At 35.9% G+C, this 26802-nt stretch overlaps 1 protein-coding gene across 2 annotated transcripts in view; it reads left to right on the plus strand.

Moving 5' to 3' along the window:
- The first annotated feature begins 2709 nt into the window (after nucleotides 1–2709).
- The window catches only part of zgc:153184 (uncharacterized protein LOC751652 homolog), a 41658-nt gene continuing 17565 nt past the window's right edge, over nucleotides 2710–26802 (plus strand). Inside the window, exons 1-5 of one of the 2 annotated variants that reach the window (XM_051863926.1) lie at nucleotides 2710–3119; nucleotides 18281–18364; nucleotides 18576–18650; nucleotides 20862–20930; nucleotides 22523–22741. In XM_051863926.1, coding sequence (XP_051719886.1) covers nucleotides 3114–3119; nucleotides 18281–18364; nucleotides 18576–18650; nucleotides 20862–20930; nucleotides 22523–22735 — 447 coding nt within the window. In that variant the 5' untranslated portion in view covers nucleotides 2710–3113 and the 3' untranslated portion in view covers nucleotides 22736–22741. The remainder of the gene's footprint in view (nucleotides 3120–18280; nucleotides 18365–18575; nucleotides 18651–20861; nucleotides 20931–22522; nucleotides 22742–26802) is intronic. The other variant, XR_007925257.1, reaches the window with a different exon arrangement.

Raw genomic sequence — 26802 nt, forward strand, 5'->3', positions numbered from 1 at the left:
ATGACATTTGAAATCATACAACTTTGTAACCAACTGACCTAATCATAAAATTCCTTGTCATGAAACTGTAGCTAAATTGTTTTAGAGGGTTCCTGGGAAAGAGCTCACTAACAGCAACACTGCATCATTAACATGTTTAATCATTTTTTTTGCCCAAAATGAACAAATGATAAGAGCCATGTGCTCTGAATCGAACACTGGTCGCAACTCGCGACAATGCATGCCGCCTGCAAGACAATTCAATAAACATACAGGTTTTATTGCCATTATTTCACTCTACACATTCTCATCTTTTTCAAATTAGACTGACACACACATTATATGCCTTTGTGATTTATTTTGTCATTTCATTTTAGATTGAAACTGTGGAATAAATATTGTGGTGTTTTAGTTACTAGTTTTGGTTATATCCCACTCTGGTCAAAATAGCACATGTCTTTTTTTTTATTTATTCGGTGAAAAGCTGTCACCTCATCGCAATCTCAAGGTTCCACTACATAATCAAAGAAGCTGAATGCACAATGAATCTCTTATTTAGCCTACATACTACTACTTAAAAAAAATGTATATAAGTTATAGAGGATTAGCGAGCGTGCAGAACTCAGCACTGGACAAAAACTCGTTTTGAGCGGTGAGTGGATTCTAACTTAAAAGTTTAGTTCACACAAAAGTGAAATTTCTGTCATTAATTACTCACCCTCATGTCGTTCCACATCCGTAAGACCTTTGTTCATCTTCAGAACACAAATTAAGATATTTTTTGATGAAATCCAAGAGGTATCTGACTCCTCCATAGACAGCAATTTAACCACCACTTTTAAGGTCCAGAAAGGTAGGGGAGCGCGGGGCACAAACTAACGCGGGGTTAGTTGTAACACGCATGGTTTAAACACTTCCACACACGCTAGCATGAAGAAACTTAGCATACTTACTAGTTGCCATATCGACAATATATAGAGGAAATATTGCGCCAAAATTCAGAAATCTTTGGAAGATATCACTGAACATTTATTTAACAATAGCAAAAGTAAATTTCTTACTTAAGCTAATTTTTCATCTATATTTTTTGTGTTTATTTAAAATTAGACAAATCTAATATTATTTTAAACTCCAATCTGCAGTTTGGGTAGTTCTTTAATGCTTCACTAACTATCAGAAGATCCTAACCAGGTTTAAAATTCAGTTGCGCAGAGAGGGTTCGTTGTAACACTGCGTTACAATGTGCCCTGCTAGGCCTATTAGAACTATAATGTTCCATACAGTTACGATACAACTGGCATTATTAACTTTTATGAATGTCTGTTGAGAAACTATGGAAAAAAAAAAGGTGAATAAAGACTGAGAGGAAGAACCTGAACATTCAGAAATATTATTTCAAGAAATTTACAGCATTTGTACTTTACTATTTATCTCGTGTTCTGTGAGAGTGTTCACTGTCAAACCTCAAAATTATTTAAATTTGAATTTCTAAAAAAAAAATGCCATTATTTTATATGAAAAAAATAATAATTGTCTTTTATTGACAAAATATTTTACTTTGTCATGTATATTTTTGTAATTAAATCAGATAACATTTTTAGCTGTCATATGGTCATGTTACAACGTGCCCCACCTATGGGGCATGTTGTCACATTTCACTTCACTTTTTTGGGGGTAAATAAAGAAAAAAGTATACACTGTATTAATGAAACTAATATTTATATTTAACACATTTATATATATATATATATATATATATATATATATATATACATACATATATATATATATATATATATATATATATATATGTGTGTGTGTGTGTGTGTGTGTGTGTGTGAAATTAATGTGGAACAAAAGAAATTCTCTGAACCCTAAGTACATTTCCACAAACTGAGAAAATCAAAAAGCGTTAGGTTGTGCCCCGCTCTCCCCTACTAAAGACATCTTTAAAATAGTCCACATGACTACAGTGGTTCAACCTTAATTTTATAAATACTTTTTGTGCGCAAAAACAAAACAAAAATAACGACTTTATTCTACAATATCTTCTCCTACAGCTCTTCCAGGTTCTACGTCAGAATGCCAACTTATTATTGGCCGGCTCCTGCATCATGCATCACACGCATGCCTCGTGCGGCTCATGTTAACAGCGTCGGGCAATACTGAGTCGCATTTCTGATATAGAACCTGGAAGCGCTAAATGTAAACAGCATAGGAGAATGACAGAAAAGAAGATACTGTTGAATAAAGTCATTCTTTTTGTTTTTGCTCACAAAAAGTATTCTCATCGCTTCATAAAATTAAGGTTGAACCACTGCAGTCATGTGGACTATTTTAACGATGTATTTAGTACCCTTCTGGACCTTGAAAGTGGTGACAGAATTGGCTATTACATTCAAGAAATTAACTGATATGTTTGTGATTGGCTACATTGCCCAACGCTGCAAAACACAGAAACATTTGACGCTCTCAAAAGCGCCAACACCAAATCAGTTGTACAAATATGCTATTATTACGGAGATCCTACTGATCCTAGACCAGCAGTTATGAGCAGCTTTTCCCTCAAGGCAATCAAAAGCATGAGCAGGCAGTGGTTTTAGTAAGACAATTTCACAATAAACTCAAAAGTCTGTGGCCAGGGGAAGGCAGCCTTGGCCAGCCTTACACACGCTCCGCCTATATCGCATATAACGCATAAAAACTCTTACTTCAATTAACACGCCTGATGCTCCACATGCACAAATATTCAAACCATAAGTTAAAATGGACAAAATACCGATTAGGTCGATAGGCAGCGCACTAGGTTTTGTAATTTGTACACAGCCAGGGCGTTTGTCATAGTTGGTCATCATGACTCATAACTGTTCGTCTTTCAGTTTGATATTAGGCTACTGAGAAAAGGGTGATCGCGATCAGACGCAGATTTGTTGCGCAGTTCATTTGCGCTCTCAACGCCACACACAGTTTCTCTTCCTTTGTCGTTTGCGTTTTTGATGTGTTCGCAGATCTGAGTGTTGCTGACTAAAGAAACAGAAAGTGAAGTGAAGCTGCTGTCAGACTGGAGAACAGAGAGACGCATCTCCACACTCCGCTTGGATACAGAAGATCAACGCGGATAAACGTGCTTGAGGATGGAGGTATGATTTTGTTTTATGTATCTATTACGTTTTGCCCCTGGGTACTGAAAAAGAAATCTTTTCAGATTCGACTGAATAGTCAAATGAAAAACTGCGCAAGACATACAGGAATATGAATACTAATAGCCTATATTATATATTTTTGTATGAATCCATGTAGTTCTGGTAATCCGGTTGACTTGATAACAGTGAGAAATTAAATTAAATGACTGTCACATGTGTTTGTATTGACATTTAAAGAATTTAACTTGTTAAAGTTTAACTTTCTAACAAGACTATTATGAATAGTAGTAGTAATAATAATAATAATCATATGTAAATGTCTAAATAGTAGCCTATATATTATTATGACATTTCAAACTGCATGAATGTACTTGAATGACTTGTCAAGCCTGGTTGCAATAATGTTAATTTCAATACTGAAAGTTATTATAAAGTCTTGCCTTAATTGTTTTACTCTTTAGTTATGGACAGTTAAAGGGTTGTTGCTTAAATTTATAAAACCCATTCTGACGTCACCCTCCTGGTATTTAGCAAAAGCTTGTTAATAAATTAATGTTTTTGTATGTTTTTTGCTAGGAAATTCATGAAAGTTTGTGTCTTTAGATTAGCCCTGGTACTATAATCATTTAATTTTGACCCAGATGTCCTCCTTAAATATCAGCTAGTCCACAGTGGCTGAAGTTAGCTACCGCAGATACACTAACAGGCACGTGCTGGTAAAATGACTGCTCAGACTGTTTTAACCCCAAATTACCACAAAGTGAGGAAGGAAGAGCCGACTGCAGAATATCTTCCTCTGTCTGTGAGAAAAGCAAGCGCTTTGATTTTCCTCTTAGGCACAAGCATTAAAGTTCCTCACGTGGCATGTGGCGGTTGGGTTGTTACTTCTGCAAGTGTAATCAAAGAGCATTCAACTCTTCTCTTGGTGTTCATCTTAAAAGGGATGTGAAAGGAGGAGGTATGCTTTTCCACAGAAAGTACATGTCTGCACTACCAGTCAAAAGGTTTTGTACCCACAAATCTTAATGTTTCTCATCATGATCCTAAAAACCTCTCTAAAGGCTTTTGCTTAAAGGACTGGAATTAGTTTCGTAAACAGATTTACCTATGTACTGTATGTCCAAAAAAACTTGAGATAGAACAGAAAAAGAGCAGCCAGCAAATGTCAAACAAATTCTTCAATACTGTTATCCCTATCATGAATATTTAAATAACATAGTATATTTACAAGGGCGTAGATTTGGTTTGAATATTTTTATTTATTTATTTATTTATTTTGTGGTAGCTTACTTATAACCCACACATGCAAAGTTGATTACTGCAATTGATTAATACTTAACATAATTCATTGTTTTGCATAGGATACACAGGAATTAAGTATTTTATATTATTTAGGCATCTGGAACCTTTTCAGTTTGACAATTTTATACTTCAAAGCGCCATGGGAAGTCTAACTTCACTTAACATTTTCTTCAATCGAAAATGCCTATTTCCTATTGTTAACAGATAGGCTATTGTTTTCATTTCATCATGCTCTTAATGATTTATGTAATCTGTTTGGATATCAGAAAGCCAGGTTTTTTTTCTAATATCAGCCATCATTATCACATTTTATCAGATAAAACTAGCTTGGTCCAAAATTCATGAAGGTCCAGAGTTTAAATCTCTTGATTTTCTCTCATTACCATGCTTATAGGCCAATGTATGTCGATTAGAGCGCTTCACGCAAATCTTACTACATTTTTGGTGCCTGCTGGTGATTCACGCACCACGCATGCAAAATTAAATAAATTCAGTTATGTTTCCATTAAACATGGTATAAACACATCAATCGAATTCCAGACATTACTTCTGCAAACGTTTACAACAACACAATGTGAAATATGCGAGGCTTCAATTAATTGTAGTGTTGCCACCATGTTGTGGAGATGTTTGTTTTCAAACTGATACAGTAAAACCGATGACATTATTAGGGGTATTTCGCTGGCAGAATGGGCTTTCAATAAAACTTGGCTGCCTATACAGTATAAGCGATAAAAAAAATTGAAATCGTTGGTACTTGACTAGAGAAAACAGAGAAACAGGCTGTTGTCTTCCCTTTTGCCAAATAGGTAGGAAAACTTCAACAGCCATAATGCACTGGGCATGTTGCGTCCAAGGTCACTCCCACCAGTCTGCTATGGATACGCTTGCCAGAGTCAAATAGTGCCTAGATTGCTACTTCTTTGCAAACTTTTAGTCAAAATGGTGTCGACTTGTATTGTTCCTTGGTGTTTGTTGTCAGCATTTTTAAATGGATGACCACAAACACAGTGTTTTAGAAAAAAACTGAAAGAAACTGTAGATCAGTTCCCCCCGAAGCAAAACACCCTCACATACAGGTAAGAAAGATGTTGCCATAGTGTTCCACATTCACCATAATACTGTTTAAAGAGTAGACAAAGTACGATACATTTTTCAGTGCTAAACCTACCCTTACAATAACTGTTCTATTAATAACCCTCTGTGGATCCGACTGTACGTGGGCAGGGATACAAAAATGCGGAAGCATAATCTGTAGTTTTCATGAAAACCCTGGAGCTGTTAAAGTTACACTTCAACTGTTTGTGTTTACAAGAGTCTTAGAATCTAAAGCTTGCGATTATGCTAAGGGGCGTTACATTTATGAAACATGCTTGAGATGTTTGGCCAATCACAGCACACTGAGGCAGCTAGGATACAACATGATATCTTGATTCTGTCCCCTGTAGTCATGCATCACAGGGTTAAAAAGCATCACAGATGCATATTTTGTAATTTCCAGACTTCTGTTTGTGCTTCCATTGTTACTATTCTAAAATCTAGAAATTAGCCATAATGAACAAAAAGATGTGTCCAAACTTTTGTTTTGTGCTACTAGCGTACATTGAAAGCATCAGTGTGTTCATTTTTAATGCCTGGAAAGTTTACAGACTGTAGATGAGTGAGAGGAAGATAGAGAGTGAAGGATGACTAAAAGAGGACACACAAGGAGAATCATTCAAATGAGGAAAAGCTCTTTATGCGGCACAACTGCAAGCTAGTAGATTAATGTAAAGAGAAAATAAGAGCTTCTCAGAGTCACAGCACTGCAGAAAGTGAGACCATGTGAGAAAGATGAGGAAAATCCCACATGCCATTACACTTAGAGAACGGAGAGTCCCATCTGCTTGAGTGCAGTTAGATCTTCATGTTGTGGAAGAAGGAAAGAGAACATAGTGTAAATGAAGATGAAATAAAGCTGGCTGGGTTTGCCAAATATATGGGCCACATATTATATTAAGTAAATTATTACATTGGAAGCTGCCGCAGTTACAGAGTTTACACTGCCTCAAATGCAGTTATTATAAGAGCACCTGTTATTTGCTTTAAATATAGGTGGATAGAAGTTTAAAGAAACAGGTAATAAAAAAGTAAATTGTACACTGTAAAAAAAAATCTGTGAGACTGTGTGCCATTAGCTTAGCAACATGCTAACATCCAACTCTAAAATCAGTTGTGACTCGAGTCTCCCTTGTGGAGCGCTATTTGTGTGTCTATAAAGAGACATCCAGATCGATCGCTTTTGAAAGTCAATGACAGTTAGGATACTGCCTAAAGGTGTTGTCACACTTATCATTATTCAGCAAAATTTGAGGGCAAAAAGTTCCAGACACAGATTTAGTTTGTGTTCAAGTTGGTCTCACAAATTGCCACATTGACAGAATTCTGCCCTATTTGATGTAAAAATTCTGAAATGTAAAAAGTCTGAAAAGTTTCAAAGAACTAAGTACTGTACACGATAAATGGAGTTATTGTCTCTCAAAAGAAAGAACCGATTCTGAACTGCCTGAAACGAGTCATCAGTAATTCCAGTCTCACTTCCTACTCAAACCAACGTAGATGTGTAACAAATTAGCATAACATGGTCTTTGACCCTCAAACACTGTAGGATGTAGCCAGTGGCGTGCAGTGGTGTTCTGAAATGAGGAGGCACATTTTTTAATTTTTTATGAATCAAATATAAATTCATGTGATTACTCTTAACGTTGACACATCATCCTTGTTAAATGAACTTTATATTACATCAAAAAATAAAAAAATAAACCAAATACAATTCTATTTTGTAATTTTACATTAACAATGTATTGTAATCAATGTTCTATTTATCAAAACCAAGTCAATCTAATCAAGTTAGTATTTTAAGCATTTCTACATTCATTCCAAAATAATAACTAAAGGCTGTAACAATTTAAACAATATATTTTATTTGTGTATTGATGTTTTTCTTTTTAATAGTCAACTTAGGCTATTTTGGATCATCAGTCATGCTCCGTAAACACCGTCTGTCACAGACACGAAGATGTATTTTTAATTTCACCAAGCTGATTGCACTAAACCCCCCCACAGTCATCATGTTTTCAGTCCATTTCAAGTTAGATTTTGACGTGACATAAAGTGGTAATATCTAACTGGGTGATCTGTTTACTTACTTTTCAATTAATCTTCCCATTGACGACGTAATTTGTTCATTCAAACTGACGCGCAGAACGTGCACGTAAACAAGAGGCGGATTTATCACACAAAAAAATCATATCCAGTCATAACCAATTACATCCAATCATAGCGCGATGGAGACATTGCCTCCTGTCACGTGACTTTCCCTCATTCATTCCCAATTACCCCCCACAAAACCCAACGCACGCTATAGGGGTCTAATGTTTTTTTATGAATGGAAAGGAAGGCATGACTCCCGCAGTAACTTTACCTGCGGGTGCAACGTGATCTCACGAGAATACGTGTGTATTTTTACGTAAATTGTGGTTCTACCACACGTACATTTACTTACGTTTTCATACACACAAAAACGTACAACACTGACGTATTTAGAGGACTAAAACGTAAAAATACTTACGTATTAACAGCAATAAAAACGTAAATCATGTAACGTAAAGTGTGAATGTATATGAATTCCCATGTATTAATATTAAAATCGTGGCTTTAATGATTTAATGTTGTTTTTAGTCGAATTTATTGAAAGCAGTTTACTCATCTACTTAATATGAAATAACATTTCTGTTCGTGACTTGTGCTGCTCGTTTTGGAGGATTACATAATGTTAAACAAGACTACAATTTAAAACCTTATGAATACATTTTCTGTAATTGTTTAACCATTTTGTAATATTTTTTGTTTGTTTGCTGTGCGACACAGAAGGCGTTTTCTCCTATGCAGTGACTGACAATACAACCATAAGATACACCAAAACACAACATAAATTCACAAATCACATCAATTTTATTTGTTCGCTGTACTCCCAATCTTTAAAATCCATATGTTTGTAAGGAACAGATCCAAATTCAGCCCTTTATCCATCGATCTTCATTTTGATTCTCAGCAACAGCGACCATCAGTCAAAGCTCGCGCTCGTTATGATTCAAATTTAAAAGTAGCGCCACCTTCGAGAAGTGTTACGACATGGTTTACGGCACTGATATCGAACGCTCATTGGTTCTCACCTTCGTCACAGATTACGACATGCCGTGTTTCAGTGGATTGACATTTGAAATGAGTGTCGCGCCTTCACGGAGAGAAGCCGGATTCATCATATTTTCATGGATTAATAAGTTAAATTCTGCTCTGTACCCTATAAAAAACTATTACCGCCAGAGAGGACTGTGACTGAAACTCATCATCATTTGAACTACTTTTGGTACCACTTTTGACATTTTCGCAAAATAAATAAATAAATAAATAAATTATTGTGATTACGCTTGTTTGTCTGTCATTCTTTTATTTATATAAGAAGGTAGTTTAAAGTATCAAAATATAGTTTTAATGTTATATTTTTACTAAAATTGTCATTTTTCTACACATTTCTGCCCATTATGTTTTATTCTTTTAACATTCTGTATAAAATGGGTAGGTTTAGGTTCGGGATGGGGTTTAGGGATCTTACATTTATCTACAAAACGATAAAAGGGAAATTATACATATATCTTTAAGACATGATAAGATTCGTAAATATTTTACGTTTTTTTCGCTGTAAAAACGTAAGTATTTTTACGTTTTAGTGCCATAATTACGTCAATATTGTACGTTTTAGCACCTTTCTAAACGTACAAAAATGTACGTTTTGTGTCTTGAAAGTTACGTATTAATACCTACGTATTAACAATGAGACCAGGCTGGCGGGTGTCGCTGTTGGGCAGTGTTCCTTTAGAAATACAAGTGACTTGCGCTCTTTTTAATGTCATAATTTGTAATAATTGTGTTGTTTTATATGTAATATGGATTAATTTCTCATCCTATTTTTTTTTTTTTTTTTTTTTCTGAGGAGGCACTGCCTCCCTTGCCTCCTCGGAGGAAACGCCCCTGGTTGTAGCTTAGGCCTTGAAGAGTTTGGTTTGTGTTGTTGCATTGTCAAGAAGATGCTGTTTTCTGTTCTGTGAAACACTTCAAAAGGATGAGGACTTGCGCTCGAATTGATACGGTAAAACCGACACCATCATTACTGTTCGTATCACTGTGTGTCAAGCACTGAGGAAGATCTGGAGCTGAAACTGAGATTGTAAAGGGCATTTAATTTCCAAAACATGATGTTGATTTAAGTGGTTGACCAATCACAACAGTCTGGGCCATCTGACCAATCAGAGCAGAGTAGACCAATCACAACAGATTGGGCCAACTGACCAACCAAAGCAGAGTCTACTCTCGGAAAGAAGGGGTTTAGGGAGACCGAATCCTTTATCGAGCCATTTTAGACACTGTAAGAAAAGAGGTGATGCTGCAGCAATATCTATTATGAGAAAATTAAAGTGTTTTTTGACCTTGAATGCATGTAAACCTATTGCACGAGACCTCCAAAACAAAATCATGAGCCTTTAAATAGAATAATAGGGGTACTTTAACCCTTAAACAGGCAAGACCGGAAAACAATCAGCAAAAAATTATTTCATGCCATTTTTTATATCATCTGGACTTAAGTAAAACATATCAAAAGGAATTTTTGAAATATTTGATGTAGTTTGGATTTTATGAGTTGTATCTCCTGAGATACATTGCCTGTTTAGGGTATAAAAAGGGATTATCCACAGTATTGACAATGAATGGTGTTTCCAGGTAAACTGGGCTCCCTGCACTGGTCATTGCATTATTGCGAATTCTGGAGTGCTGAGTGAGGGGTCAGTTGTGGGTGATGGGAGGGCCAGTAGAAATCTCGTTCCAGGACCAGGGTCCCTAGGGAAGACCCTTATAGGCCCTCCAGGCCTCTGCCCACTGTACACAGTCCCCCTTCTCAATCTATGTATTTTGAGTTTTAAAAAATGTGCCAATGTTTTTAGCTTTGCTGTCAAACATTGGTATTAATTCCTGTTGTACACCTTGTCAATGTTGTAATGTTCCCTCCTGTCAGGCCTCATGATGTGGTAGCTGTTTATCCCATTGCTTTGAATGATGTAACGCACAGAGAGCCTTTGTAAAAACACGAGCTGTGTGCCTTAAAGGCCGACGAAAGCAGCGGAAAAGTGTAATCTTACGATGATGTAAAATTCAAATACTTATTTTTTCCTGGAATGGCTGAGAGGGAGACTGTTCTCGTATTAACGAGACATGGAATGACCATATTATTTGAATATTAGACCACAAGACCACTCAACCAGAGAGAATCAGAGCAGATTACTTATAAATTAATTAAACTCCATTCTCTCTCTCTTTTTTTTTTTTTTACCTCATTTGAACACCATTTTTTCCTTTTTTTGTGTGTATATGGTCCATATTTTTCCTTTTACCTCATACATAGTGTATGTCCTCATGACCCCAGTGGGTTTGAACCTTGGCTGAACTCTCAGATATGTGCGTCTAGAAACCATGAATTAAATAAAATGGCATTATGTGCATCATGTGTCTACAAACAGTGTTCACTCTTTGGCAAAGAATCTTTTTAAGAGCGCTCCACTGTGCAAGACATTATACAGTAGGTGTACCAAAAGGTCAGCTGTAAAATTTTCTAGCACATGATTAGGGACCTTACAAAAAGTACTGTGGTGGTACCATGGTATCCAATAGTAAGTATGGTGTTTACATGGTACTCAAAGATTATGTCAAAGAATAGCATGGTACTTTTCAAGCATGTCTGTAAAACCTGGAGAAGAGTGTCCATTTAGTATTCACATTCATCTCAATAGAACTTACTCAGCTGGCTAACTGAACCTTGCTAACCAGTTAAACCTAGACCTAAACCTAAAATGCATTGCCTGGAGTGGTTTATTGCTGTAATAAATCATGATAATTCACTGTTTATAGTGTAAATTGTAATGCATTGTCTGGGTATTTCACAAAATCATATGCAATTTTGTTTTTTCTGTAGTATCCTCTTGCGCTAATTTACGCCCTTCCAAAGGAAGATGATAATCTGACAGATGTTGTGTCTGGTGCTCTGGAGCAGTAGATTCAGCTGTCCCTGGAGTGGTTTTGGTGTTGGATCCTCTTTTGACTGTGATTTGGTTGCTTGTTTTGCCAGTCAGAGAAACATATGCTCAAGTAGGGCAGTCCTGTGGGAAACTTAGTGGTTCTCCCTCAAAAATAAAAGTTAACTTAGAACTAAAAAAAAAGTCTTGATACCATAGGAAAACCTTTATTAAACTTTACTGGTTCTTTAGTAAACTGTCTATATATTGGTGCATTAAAGAATCCATCTATGGGAAAAGTACTTGCAGATAATATAATATTAATGAAATAAAAGGCCACTTAAGTGTTCTTCAAGACAGTACTATGTTGACCATGACTATGTATGCTGACTGTGTCTTAACACACTTAAGTGCTCTTTTAAAAAGTGCACTTTCTTCATGAAGAATTTTTAATTTGAAAGGGCTATATGTAAGAAATTTCATACAATGGGCCTCATTTATAAAACACGAGCGGAGCAAATTTTTGTGTAAATTGTTCGTAAAGCTGCTCTGACGTAAATTTTTCGGATTCACGAATATGTTTGTATTTTCAAAATGTTACTTGGTATGAAAGAAATTTACACCTGCTCCCTACCACGTCTAAATGGTATGTAACACATTTGAACCTTCTGTGTTCTAATTTAGGCAAACTGATGACACTTCATTTTGATGCACTATGTACCATAATAATATTTCACGAGTTGATCTGCCCTGTCTTTATTTATTTATTTATTTATTTATTTATTTTAACTGTTCAACTTTTACCCAGCCGTCCAATCACAGTGGAGGAGGGGCGGGACAAATACTATACTAACTAATCAGAAGTTAATATTGCTGGTTATGAACTAGTAACACATTACTGGCATGGATATTCTACGGAGCACCGGTCATGACATGCAGGAAAAAATTAGTAGGCTAAATTGTGCGCACGCAATTTACTATTTCGTTCCCTCGAATTATAAATCATGTGCATGATTTATAAATCGAGGGAACAAAATAGTTAATCGTGCGCACGATTTAGTAAATCGAGTCAACCAGTTAGTAAATCATGTGCATGATTTAGTAAATCGAGTGAAAGTATTAGTAAATCATGCGCATGATTAAATTTTTTTTCTTGCATGTCATGTGCGGGGCTCCGTAATATTTTGTATCATAACAACTAAAGTATAAAACTGGAAAAACTCAAAGCACTTTCAAGCGCCACCAACTGGCCGTTTTCAGAAGAGCACCAGGCATTTTTTAACTGGCTAAAAATTCTTTGGTGGAAACATGATAATTGAATATTTATTGCTAGGCATATGGCCAATTAGTCTCTTTTGAACTTATGCAATATACTAGAGCCAAACCGGAGAAGGAAGTCTAGAAGATTCCATAGCGTTCCTGGACACGTAATTTGCCAACGCTATCTCACAACCAATTCGTATATATTTTACGAGGTGGCTAATTCGTACATTTTGGGTGACAGGTAGGTCTAGGGGTGGGGGTTAGGTGTAGGTCATTAATACGAATTAATACGAATTGGGCAGCTCGTAAAATATGTACAATTTAGCAAAAACCGTATGAATTCGTATGAGTGAGGTCATACGAATTCAAACGAATTACCCACCTCGTCAAATGGCCGTAAGATCGGGTTGTAATTTCTGTAGTTGTAACTCATGGGCGGGGATTATGCTAATTATGAATGAGCATGCATGCACGCCCTATTTACAAATGTTTGGAATTCATTAATATACACACATTTAACTACCAAATCCGTTGTATACAAAATGTTTGTGAATCCGGAGGAGAGTTTTCGTAAAGGTCCATTTTACTTTGCAAATTGCTCTGAATTTGCTTGTATATTTACGAAAGTTTGATGAATGGCACATTGTTTGCTTTTTATATGCCAATGTGTAAACAGCTTGTAAGAAAATGTAAAAAACAAGATCTTCCCTGACATAGGTTGTCTATAAAAACCTGTGGACTAATTTTATGTGAAGGATTTGGGGCGTTTTTGCGGGGAATATCAAAAGGATATGACATTAACACACGTTCCCTCTTTTCCAGTACATGACACATGAAACAAATGCTTATACAATGTTCAGATTAATGCCGAAAGAGCCATTCTGTACTGTAATGTAAATGTGTCCTGCAAAGAAAAGGGACTAATTCAAACTATAGTCTCACAAAGCCAGATCTATATAGTCTATGGTCTCAAATATTCTTTATAATCAAATTGTCACGTGGGTGGTTGTATGAGTGGAAGACAAAGATTTAGACAATGTTTAATAAATCCACAGGATAATCGACATGAACAGAGCAGCACACAACACATCCATGAACTGATGACACCGGACAACTCAAACAGAACTGAATATTACATTTAAAGCGAATGTATTGAAAATGTATTAAATTGCAACTTCATTATGTAATTACAAATATGTTTAAATACATGACATACAAGTTTCAAATGAAATGACAAAGTATATTTTAGTTTACCATAAATTCTTGTCAGTAGTACAATAACCCCCGGTTTCACAGACAAGGCTAAAGTCTAGTCCCAGACTAAAATGCCTGTTTGAGCTGTTTTAACTGAAAGTAACTTGTACTTCTTTCTCATAAGGGCAGACATAAATATGCTAATCTATAGAAGATAACTTTTCTTTTTTGTAAATCATCCTCATAAAATATCTAATTATCTGTTAAAATGGTTTTTAATTTTATGGCCATTATTTAAAAACAACAACAACAACAACAACTCAGTATTATAAGGCAGAAATCACTTTATTGTCTGTATGTTAATAAGAAAATAAAGCTGCAGGCCTAAAGTGAATGTTTCCATAAGAAGTGACAGTTACAGTACTATACTACAGTATACTACAGTACCTGTCTGTGATTTATTTCTCAGGCCACAGCACCCTGAAATAGAGCTTCCCCAGGCATTTTTCCCACCCATCCTACAGACTTATCCAAACATAGGGTTAAAATCATCTAGGGCTTACTGATTTACTTGTCAAACATTTTGTGTCTTGTTTTGTTCAACGCATTCTACTGTTTTAATTGGAACTGAATATTTTGACAAAATCGACTATAATAAGTTCATGTACATTCCTTATGCCACACATCTCATTTAAGTTTTTTTTTTTTTTTTAACAAATACAAATAAATGAGATAATTGTTTTTACTTAGATTAATATGGATGACATATTCCAGAGATCTCCACTGTGATGTTTATTTTCTTATGGGTTCGTCAGTTCTTTATGGAAATTATGGATGCTTGTTTCCACCACAGTAACTTTTTATCTCACAATTATAACTATAACTTGTAATTGCAAGTTTATATCTCGCGATTCAGACTTTTTTCTCAGAATTGTGAGATATAAACTTGCAATTGTGAATTATAAAGTTTCAATTGCCAGATATAAACTCACAATTGTGAGAAAGTAAGAATTTCAGATAAAAATTAGGCTTTTAAAAAAAAAAAAAAAAAAAATTAAACTAAAAAAATTACTATTCTGTGACGAAAGTAAGTTGAAGTTTTCATTAAAATCAACATGCGTGGGTTAAGAAAAAAAAAAAAAATCAACAAATTCTTGACCCTATTGTCTTTGTTGTGAAGTTTCCCCTTTTTACAGTGACTTTGTTTTCGAAGGACAGGAAAGAGTTAACAATTATGGGCGCCAAAATAATGAGTCAAGGGGTGGGTGGTCTCAGGGGAATTCTGCTTATCATGGGTGAAGAAAAGGCACTGCAGGAAATGGAGGGAAGTTGATTGGGGGGAAACACGTCTTCTTTCTGTGCGTGTAAGCACAAATGTTTGCCTTGGTATTCAGAAAGTGTGTGATATTAAGTGAGAGTGTGTGTTTTTGTGGCTGAAGGAAGCACAGTGAGTGGGGTCACCATGTGCTAGTTAAATAAAGAGTGTTATTAAAATGTGGAAAGTGTGTATATTTGGGAGATTTGGGAAGAATGTTGTGGGAGACACTGTTTGCAAAGCCTGGCAGAGGCACATTGAGAGAAAAAGGCAAGTGTGAGACTAGTTCTTGCCAAGAACACGTGCTTACTCTTGTATTTGAGGCTTTGAAGCATACTCTGCAGCCATGACTAATGCGTTTATAAAAATGTTCTTCACTTTTCAATGAAACACTGATATATTCCTTGTGATGAGAAAGATAAGACTCCCCAAGGCAGTAAGTGTGATGCTAGTCAGCTGTGTTTCTCTCTTTGTTCTTTGACACAAACAACAACTGTGTCCAGAATGTACTAAATATAATACAAAAAATTATGTATTATGTATCGATGCCTGTTTCCACCTAAAAGTAAAAAAAAAAAAGGTAGTTGCAACTTTAAATCTCACAATTGTGATTTTTTTTTCTCATAATTGCAGCTTAATATCTTACAATTGTGATTGTATATATGTAAGGGATAATGTACATCCAGCTGGTTGTTATCGCAGAATAAACCCCAACAGGGTGATCAGGTCTTGCATCAGCCTGAAGAGGTTTATTCTGCGATAACAACCAGCTGGATGTATTATCTCGCTTATTACATGGCTACTTGCCACTTAAGTAAATAATTAGACATGAAATATTGATCTAACCCTAAGTCGAAATATTTTATTAGCTCTTTAACGCAAAGCTTCCGCAGAGAGAGCAGTTGCTAGCGCCGCAAGTTCAAACTAGACGGACATTTAAGAGATATGGTACAGTCATACCACACATTACACAGCATTTTGCTACATAAATAATTATGGGAATAAGAGATATTGATCTGAGATGAAACTGATTTAAAATCGTACCTGTTTGTTATCTTATAATCCATTACAGTGAACAAAACAATAGTGGCAAAATGGCAGCAGCTACGTTTGTATGAAACGAGAGAGCGAGTCCGTGATACCGGATGATATAATTAATTAACTATACACAAAATATTGATTTGACTGCATTTTAATATTTTATTCAGTGCACTTTGCACACACTTTATGTGCTCACCAAACGCAAAACTTCCACGTGGAAAAAACGTTCCTAACAAGCGTATAGCGCTACATATTTCAGTTACCCGGATGAGCCTGTGTCATCTGTTTTTAGAATAACATACCAATCAGAATGAAGTATTCCACAGAGTCAAGTCAAGTCACCTTTATTTATATAACGCTTTTTACAATGCAGATTGTGTCAAAGCAGCTTTACAGTGATAACTGGTATATAATTTCGGCTGCACAGCAGCTCTTAAAGAATTGTCTCTTAAAGTCATTGTCCAGCTTAAGTAAATTCAGTATTGATTCATTCCATTGTAAGAATCAATAGTTATTAATTTAGTTAATTTACCTATATCAGCACTGGAGTAAACAGTAATGTCATCATCCAGCTCAGTTCAGTTCGCATACAATGTCGATGCAGGCAGATCAAAACATTGTTGAATATCAAATGTCAAGTGTCCCCAACTAAGCAAGCCAAAGGCAAGGAACCCAAACTCCAACAGGTGACATCAGGTGGTAAATGGGTGGTAAAATGGAGAAAAAAACCTTGAGAGACACCAGGCTCAGTCAGGGGGCCAGTTCTCCTCTGGCCAACAGCGAACAGTGCATGATTATGATTCAGGCAGCTTTCATAAGTCTGATTGGGATCGTGGAGCCGCGGAGCCGTGTTATAAACATATATGTCACATTTTCTGACATTTATATCTCACAATTGCAACTTTTTTCTTATAATTGTGACTTTATACCTCTCAATTAAGAATGTATCTGTCTTTCACAGTTGCAACTTTTTTGTCATACTTGCGACTTTATATCTCCTAATTATGACTTTATATTTCACAATCTATCTGTCTTTGATAGACCTTCAAAACATTCAAACTTTAAATTATTTTAAGCTTCAAGCCACCTAAAATTGAAAACCTTCAAACTTCAAGTTTTTAAAACTCTTTCAAACATTCTGGTCAGGCTTTCTCAAGCCAACTTCAAGGTTTGATTTGGTTAATTTTTTTTATCTAGTTAAATACTTTTTCCCTGAATCTCCTGTGTTGTGCGTTCTCTGCAACCACATATGACAATTTCTCACAATTGTGACTTTATATCTCACAATAACAACTTTTCTCATAATTGCAACTTTATATCTTGCAGTTGCAACATTTTTTTCTCATAATTGTGTCTACTGTATATCTTACAATTATAACTTTGTATCTCAGTCGATACTTTATTTCTCGTAATTTCCACTATACTTCTCACATTTGGATTATTATAACTCTGATTAAATAATGAGTCTGATTATATATTGAGAATAATCTAGTTAAATAATAGAAATCACAGCTAACTGTACTTTCAGAAACTACACACAGAATGCAAACCGCAGAAACTGGGCGGTAATGTGTTTTCTGCCAAACATCGACAGCCTCTCCACCACCTAGTTTTGAAAGGCCTTTCATTTTCCACTTGCTGTTAAATAAGAAAACATGTCTAGTAAAAACAAGCACATGCTGAATTTAGAGCCCATTATTGCATCATGCTTGTCTTATGTAATGGAGCTGAAAAAGACGGCCATGTGAAAAATGAGCAGTAGGGTGTGTGCTTCCCCCCGCAAGCTTCCTCGCTCGTGTTTGGTGGTCTGAGCTTCACTACAGGCCCTGTGGGATCCTGTGTCAATAAAGTGAGAGGATACTGTACATCAGAAAAGAACATCCAACAGCAACACCTTTAAATAAAACAAATTGTCTGAGGCTCTGCTTCTCTGTTTGCAGGAGGAAGCTCCAGTCAAGCTGTCAGTGGCTCAGCTAGCTGGAAGACTCAAAGGTCATGCACTGCCAATGCCAGGAAACATGGAGGTAGTGGAACATCTGACGTCTTTCTGTTTGTCTCTTATTGGTTGTTCCTAATCAAAATTATATTTGTTTTTATTCATATGTTGAATACAAATATTAAGTTTTGGCGAAAGGTTCAGAAACAACAATGTTTGCCAATGAAATTTCATAATCGAGACGGCCCCACTTTCAAGCAGTGGTCATGTATTATATAGCTTATGTTACTGAATTGCAGGTGAAATCTATGAGAAGACCCCCATGTTCTCTGGTGATAAACAACCAAAAAGATGAAGAACATGAACAAGAACAGGTGCGCATGTAACTTTACTGACATATTGACACTTCAGGTTTTTGTGTGTATGCTACTGTATTTTACAGTGGTGAAATTTAGAAAGTGATTTTCTTCATGCCAGACTGTCAAGCGCAGTAATATGGCAATAGGAATTATAGATAAATATAGTAGATTTTTTTTTATCAGTACAAATTTTAATTATTAATACAGAACAGAACTTTTTTTTTTTTTAGTTTTAAGAGGCCGTTACATGACATTATTTTCAACTAACAATGGAAAACTCTTATGCATTTTGGCCGTTCATTTACACAACAACAGCGTTTTGGGAGCCTGAAAATGCAAATTTCTGAAAACACTTTTCAAAGTACAAGTTTTTGAAAATGATACCATTATTGCCTCTGTGTTAAACTACAAAAACACAAATTTGTGAAAACGGTGACGTCATGCACACGTGTATTACGTGTTCAGTCTATAGGTGCGTAGTATTTCATTACAAAGTGACATCGCCAGCTACTGGCCTGGCATGAATAATACAGTGTGTTTAGTCATTTACCTGATCCTTGTGAACAGGGTTCGTTTTGACAGCATTGTCGTTTGTACACAAAACTTTTCAAAAACGCAAAGGAAAAGCTTTTCAGTTTTTAGTCGGGTACAGCGGGGCTAAAGGCGCACCAGGGTAAAAGCCGCATTTGATTTTATTCTCTTTTAAACCACTAGATGGCACAAAAATTCAGCTGAGCACTTTTCATAACAACCGCTTTTGATGATGCATGTGGAAATTTGGCTGGTGCTTGACATGATCGTCAAGTTGATTCTGTGCAAATTTGATCTAATATTTAATGTTTTTAAAATGTTGTAGATTTATGTAGGAAATGAGAATCGATAAAATTATTGTCTATATTTTGAGACAAAGGTCTTCTTAATGTTTTTCAGTTTTGTTCAAGGTAATTAAAGCAACAGTTTTTCAATAACAGAAGAATATATAAAAGTATGGTATTTGGGGTTAAAGGCACCCCTGCTGTTGGGGCTAAAGGCACAATAATTAACATGATAATAAATAGCTGGCTGTCTTTTCCATTTGTTGACATGAGATGGTTAGATTCAGATGGTAAATATCATATATTAAGTTGTGTGTCCACCTTAGAGATAATTATAATGAAACCATCATATTTTAAAATGCGATATTATTAATCATATCATATAATAAAACATTTATTTGTCTCTACTGTAAAGCTTTATTAAATTATGGGATCTCATTAAATGCTTTCAGAATCTTTACTTTTTTAAATAATTTTGTTTTTGTATTTTTTAAAATGAACATATTTTAATGACAGTATTTATTGAACAAAAATGAATTATTTTATTTATCAAAATAAACCGAAAATAGTACAAACTTTGTTAAAGTGATTGTTTTGAACATGTATTACCTTAGACATTATTAAAAACATATTACTTTAGCTAAAGTATTTGTATCAATGCCTTTTACCTCGTGCGTGGGGTAGCAGGCCTACCTTGCCACAATGCCACCTCATATATTTATAAGATTTTTAAACAAACAAAACACTTTTATGATCTATTTTCAAACAAAATCTGTTGCTCCATTGTTCAATAAAAACATATATATATATATATATATATATATATACACTTTTTTTTCTGCAATCATACACTATAGGAGTAGTGAAAAACAAGTTTTTCTTAGGGTGTGCCTTTAGTCCCGTTGTACCCTACATCGCTGTCGTGTAAACATACCCTAAGTTTACCGAGTGAGCTATTAATGTACGTTTACACGAAAACGTACTAAAAGCAGAAAAGTATTTCCTTTGAGTTTTTCAAATACAGACAACAACGACAATGTGAAAAACAACCCCCGTTCATACGGATCCATGAAAACGACTAAAAAACACTATTATTCATGCCAGGCCAGTAGTTGATGATGTCACTTTGTAAAGAAACACTATGCGCCTATAGACTGAACATGTAATACGCATTCTTGTAGTTGCACTTTGAAACCTGTTTTCAGGTCCCCAAAACGCAATTATCGTGTAAATGAATGGCCAAAATGCATAAAAAGTTTTATGTTTTTAGTTGGAAACGGTGTTGTGTAAATGCCCCCTTAGTAATTGATTAATGTTAATATACCTTGTTATACCTTTATGCCAGATTTATAGTAGTGAATGTAAATGGTCTCATCCAATGTCTTTTAAATAACTGAATTTTCTGGTACAGAAGTCATCCAACTGTCCTCATCCTCCTAAGATCAAGATAAAGAGTTCACCCTTCATAGAAAAACTTCAGGTGAGACCTATCTGCTTGATTATCCAAGTTTATGATTAGCATTTGAAAAATGCCATCCTAGCAGCATTGTAAGGTGCTTATCAATTTCACGTATCATTTCCGAAGTCAGCTTTCATATAGGAAATCTGTGGCATCATAAAGCTATTTGCTGAAATATGTAGTTTCTTGCACACATTTACTTAAAACTACTAGGTGGGATACCGTTCACTTTGCAGTAAACAATATTCCATTGCAAACAAAGCCAAGGTTTTTATGCAACTCTTCTGCCTCCTAGAGTTTAAAATGTACTACTGCAAGGCCAATACCTGCAACTAAACCCCACACAGCATCTCTTTTGAGAGGTATCTAATTAGTTTGACCTGTCATTGGTCGTGGAATACATCTGCTCATGAAAGGGACGGGTCCGCACGGTCTCCTCCTATTGGCTCAGACAAGGAATCTAATGAGATAATGGCTTAGCCACTGCAGAGCAGTGCTGAGCTGTACTAGACTCCACTTGCAGCCATCAGGCAGTCATGGGACAAAAAGGTTGCCGTTTCTCTCTCTTCCTGTTCTCTCCTGTACAGGTAGGAGATATTAATTTTGAATGGGGCTCTTTTATTTTACAATGCAAGAGGAACTTAAGGCTTTTTTTTTTTTGTGGTGGTGTTTTAAGTTGCTGTTTATTGAGGTATACATATCCATTATACTTTAGTCATATGGATAATAGCCTGATAAATCACCAGATCATTAAGATTTCGATCATTTGTTGTCTTTTTAGTTTGTTGAGATTATGCTGATTTATTTTAGGGAGCACCAGTGGAATATAAACTAGTCCTAATCTGTGTCCGATAGCCTAAGAGGTCAAACATGGGTAAGACACAGTATCTGTGTAGTCAAGATGAAGATGATTGAAGGAACTTAAAAGAAGGAAGATACTACTATTAATGGTCTGATGAATGTCTTTTAATTGCCATATATATATATATATATATATATATATATATATATATATATAAACCTATTCAATAGTGTTATTTTTTGTATCATTTATATATTATATTTTTGTTTATATTTTGAAAAAAAATGTTATTTTTATATTTTCTGCTTTCACTTTATTTTTTAAAGTTTTAGTAATTTTGTTTTGTGCTTTTGTCATTTTTATTAGTTTTTTTTTTTTTTTTTTTTTTAAAAACATGTCTATATAGTTTTTCTTAATTTTATTTATTAGTTTTAGTTTATTTTGTTTTAGTTATTTTAGTACTTCAGGTTAAACTGAACAAAAAAAGAGAATTGTTGCCTTAGCAACTACCTGAAATAAAATAAGTTTAAGCTTGTTTTTTTTTTTTTTTTACATCAGTTGCTTGTACAGTATGTCTTTAACAACACACTGCCAAACATAATTAATAAGCAAGGGAATTGTTCATATAATTCCCACAATTGTATGTACGTTTCATCATCAATAAGTTTCATTATGTTTATATCTGCATTATATCATCCTCTTCTCTCTAGATATCAACCTTTAAAAACCCATATCAGTTGACCACTAGTTTTGTCTCTATTAAAGAACATTTTGCAGGATCTTTAAAACATTCTTTTCTTCTCTCTTGCAGGCCAATCTTGCTCTCTCTCCAACTGTCCTGCTCTCCCCACCCAAAAGTCCAGAGTCTAAACAGCCACCGACTGCCTCCTGTCCCATCAGTCCCTGCAGCTCCGTGAGCTCCACCCTGCAGCCCATTCAGCTGTCCTGTGAAGATGAGGCGCCGGTTAGCTTTGAGCAGCCGGTCGAGGGCACGCCACTGCCCAACATCAACAAGGTCAACTAGCTTAATGTTAGCATATCTCACTTTCACGTGCAACAAAATACACTTTAAATAGTTTTCTTCACTCTTGTTTGGGAACGTACCTGCAATGTGACACAAACCTATCCTTCAGAATGAAAATTTGGTTCAGATACATTCAGTACAAAATATTTACACTAAGTAAACCATGGCTGACAAAAATTCCTTACTTCAGAACAGTGGGAAAAGTATGGTGCCCCTAAAGGAACACAGTGATGATTAAAAAAAAAAATATAAGATGGGAGGAAAAGCAAAGTTCCACGGGGGAATGCAATACTTTAGTGTGAGAACACAAATGTTGTGTGAGAAGACGCACATTTTCATGGGGGAAACGCAAGACTTGTGAGAGAATACAAAGTTTCATGGGGGAACGCAATACTTTTGCGAGAAAACACAAAAGTTGTGTGAGAAAAACAATAATTTTCTCAAGGGAACGCAATACTTTTGCGAGAAAACGCAAAGTTGCATAGGGTAATACAATTATTTTGCAAGAGAGCGCAAATGTTGCATGAGAAAATGCACATTTTCTCAAGGGAATGCAATACTTTTGCGAGAAAATGCTAAACTTCATGGTGGAAGTATATGAATTACAATCATACTGTGAATGCAAAGTTTCATGGGGGAACGCAATACTTTTGAGAGAAAACGCAAATGTTGTGCGAGAAAACATTTTCTCAAGGGAACGCAATACTTTTGAGAGAAAATACAATGTGTCATGGGGATGCAATACTTTTGCAAGAGTGCAGAAAATTAAAATTTTTCCTACCATCTTAATTTTTGTTTTCCATCACTATTTAAATTATAAGTATATGAATTTCAAACATACTGTGACAGGATTAGGATTGCATCAGTAAATAATTACTGGTATTTGCAAGGCTGTAATCACATATACAGTATATGACTGTGGGTGATGGACTAAGTTTAACTGGTCATTGAAAACCTGTATTTGTTGCAGACTAATGTGAATGGCAAAACCTGATCTCTTGAAAGTGCAGCAGTAACCTTTTATAGGCTTGCTGTTTCTCAGAGAATCTCTGATGTGTGCAGAACGAGATGTGATGAGATCAGCATGAAGGTGCATGTCCCTTTGCGTGCAGCCAGTATTGTGGGCTTAAGCTCTGAGTAAGCCTATAGAGACTGTCCATGCACTGCCCGAGGACATAACAAACTGTAATCCAATCAGGCCACTTCTGCATCTCTCCCTCTCTATCTCTCCTGGGTGCATTCACAACAAAATCCAGCCATGTTAGGTGTCGTTTGTATGGAGTTAATATTGTGCCATAATTAAACAAACAAATCCAGCATTTTGCAAACAAACACGATCTGCTTTGCAAAGGAAAACTTGACTCGCAAACACACAGAAAGTGATGTGCAAATACAAAGGTCAGTTTGAGCGAAAACGCAGATGAGTAACAAATATATGTATTGTATTTTACAAATATAAATAAATGAGCCTTCATCATATTTCACAAAAAAATACAAACCATCCTACAAATGGCATGTAATCTTTGAACAAATAACAAATCTAGTGCATACAAATGCACACCTGTCTGTTATGATTGTAAGCAGTGGCGTAACTTTGTTTTAAAAAGTGGGTGGGACAGGAATGTGTGTGTATCAGGAATGTGTGTGTATCATTACAATAATAAATGCACAAAATTTATTGACATAGACCTCATGTTTAATATGATAGTTTCGTCCTTACATCTACTATAATACAATATATTGTTAGTCTCGAAAATATTTACATTAGTCAGTAAATATGTAAATCCGCAATCAACATTAGATTGTCCTGATGGACTAGAGGTAGAATTTTTGTTCAGCATGCCAGAGGTTCTGGGTTCTGGGTTCTAATCCGCCCTGGTGTTATTTATTTTATTTTTTCTCATTAAAACCAAAGATGTTCATCAGTGATTATTTATCAAGAGCAGAGACACGTTTATGTGCATTTTGTTTGTGATTTCACCGGAACGAATAGAGTCTCTCCGGCCGCAACAGCTTTAAGCAATAGATTGAAGCACTCGTCCGTGTGAATACTGCGCAGTGTGCACGAGCGCAAAGAGAACACTGTTGCACCACTGATAACAGCGGCAACGAGCACTCAACATGATTTCAAAAACAACACATCCCAGCGCCAGATCGCCTATTATTTAACACAAACGAATGAATTGCTAATCAACCAGAGATGTTTCTTTTGTATTAGTATACATCCGTGCCGTGAGAGTTTCAAAAAAAGTGGTGGGGACAATATCGACCCTGGCAAAAAGTGGTGGGGACATGTCCCACCCGCAAATTACGCCTATGATTGTAAGACACTTGCCTTTTTATGAGATCTCTTGGCTTGATTTTCTCACAAATGTGTGCAGGCAGATTTTCTCACAAATGCAGAGCAACTTTCTCTTCCAAAACAGCAGATGGCGCTTTGCTATGGGTCAATTTACGCTAGTCTCCCGAGAGAAGCCCCGAAACATGTTGATAATAATAATAAACTTTGTTTTATAGCGCTTTTAAAAGTTGCACAAATACAATGGAATAGGGGAAATAAAAGATAGAATATAAGTCAAGTCTAGTCAAGTCAAGTCAAGTCAAGTCACCTTTATTTATATAGTGCTTTTTACAATGTAGATTGTGTCAAAGCAGCTTTACATTGATAACTGGTACATTGTTTGACTGCACAGCAGCTCTTAAAGAATAGTGTCAATGCAGGCAGATCAAAAGCACTGTTGAATATCAAAATGTCAAGTCAAGTGTCCCCAACTAAGCAAGCCAGAGGCGACAGCGGCAAGGAACCCAAACTCCATCAGGTGACATCAGGTGGCAGACAAGTGGCAAATTGGTGTTAAAATGGAGAAAAAAACCTTGGGAGAAACCAGGCTTAGTCGGGGTGCCAGTTCTCCTCTGGCCAACAGTGCTTTGTTACAATTCAGGTTGCTATCATAAGTCCAATAGGATCGCAACATTAAAAGTATTTATTTCAGTTCCATCCAATTGAGGATCGTATTCATCACGCCGGTATGGATGGTTGTTGAGGAACTGTGTCGTGGCTGTCGTGTCGATGAGGCCTTCACAGGGGATGATCTAGTTGACTCAATCTCTGCTGATACTTCAGGGCTGCGTTGTGGTCGTGTCAAGGTGCAGGTCCTTGGTCTCACCTGGATACGGCCCGGATCCGGTTGACTACGGTAAACCTCGGGATAAACAGAAAGACTAATATTAGCGTAGATGCCATTCTTCTTCTGATGTAACGAGTACATCAGGTGTTATAGGAAGTGTTCCCGGTTCCGGCTGACCTAATTTATGCAGCCTAATAATCCTTTAACGGATTTGGAAATATAAATTGGTAATGTGTTATGTGTATGCCAGGTTAAAGAGATGCGTTTTTAGTCTAGATTTAAACTGACAGAGTGTGTCTGCTTCCCGAACAATGCTAGGAAGATTGTTCCAGAGTTTAGGTGCCAAATAGGAGAAGGATCTACCACCTGCAGTTGATTTTGATATTCTAGGTATTATCAGCTGGCCTGAATTCTGAGATCGCAATAGACGTGAAGGACTATAATGAATTAGGAGCTCGCTCAGGTACTGGGGAGCTAAACCATTTAGTGCTTTGTAAGTAATTAGCAAGATTTTAAAATCTATACGATGTTTAACAGGAAGCCAATGCAGTGTTGACAGAACTGGGCTAATATGGTCATACTTCCTGGTTCTAGTAAGAACTCTAGCTGCTGCATTTTGTACGAGCTGTAGTTTATTTATCAGGCGAGCAGAACAACCACCCAGTAGAGCGTTACAGTAATCTAGCCTTGAGGTCATGAACGCATGAACTAACTGTTCTGCATTTTTCATTGAGAGCATATGTCGTAGTTTAGATATATTTTTAAGATGGAAGAATGCGGTTTTACAGATGCTAGTAACATGGCCTTCAAATGAAAGATTGGTATCAAAGAGCACACCTAGGCTCCTAACTGACGACGAAGACTTAACAGAGCAGCCATCAAGTGTTAGACAATATTCTAGGTTATTACGTGAAGAAGTTTTTGGTCCAAAAATTAGAA

Source organism: Ctenopharyngodon idella, chromosome 15 (genome assembly GCF_019924925.1).
Source record: "Ctenopharyngodon idella isolate HZGC_01 chromosome 15, HZGC01, whole genome shotgun sequence".
Lineage (NCBI taxonomy): Eukaryota > Metazoa > Chordata > Actinopteri > Cypriniformes > Xenocyprididae > Ctenopharyngodon > Ctenopharyngodon idella.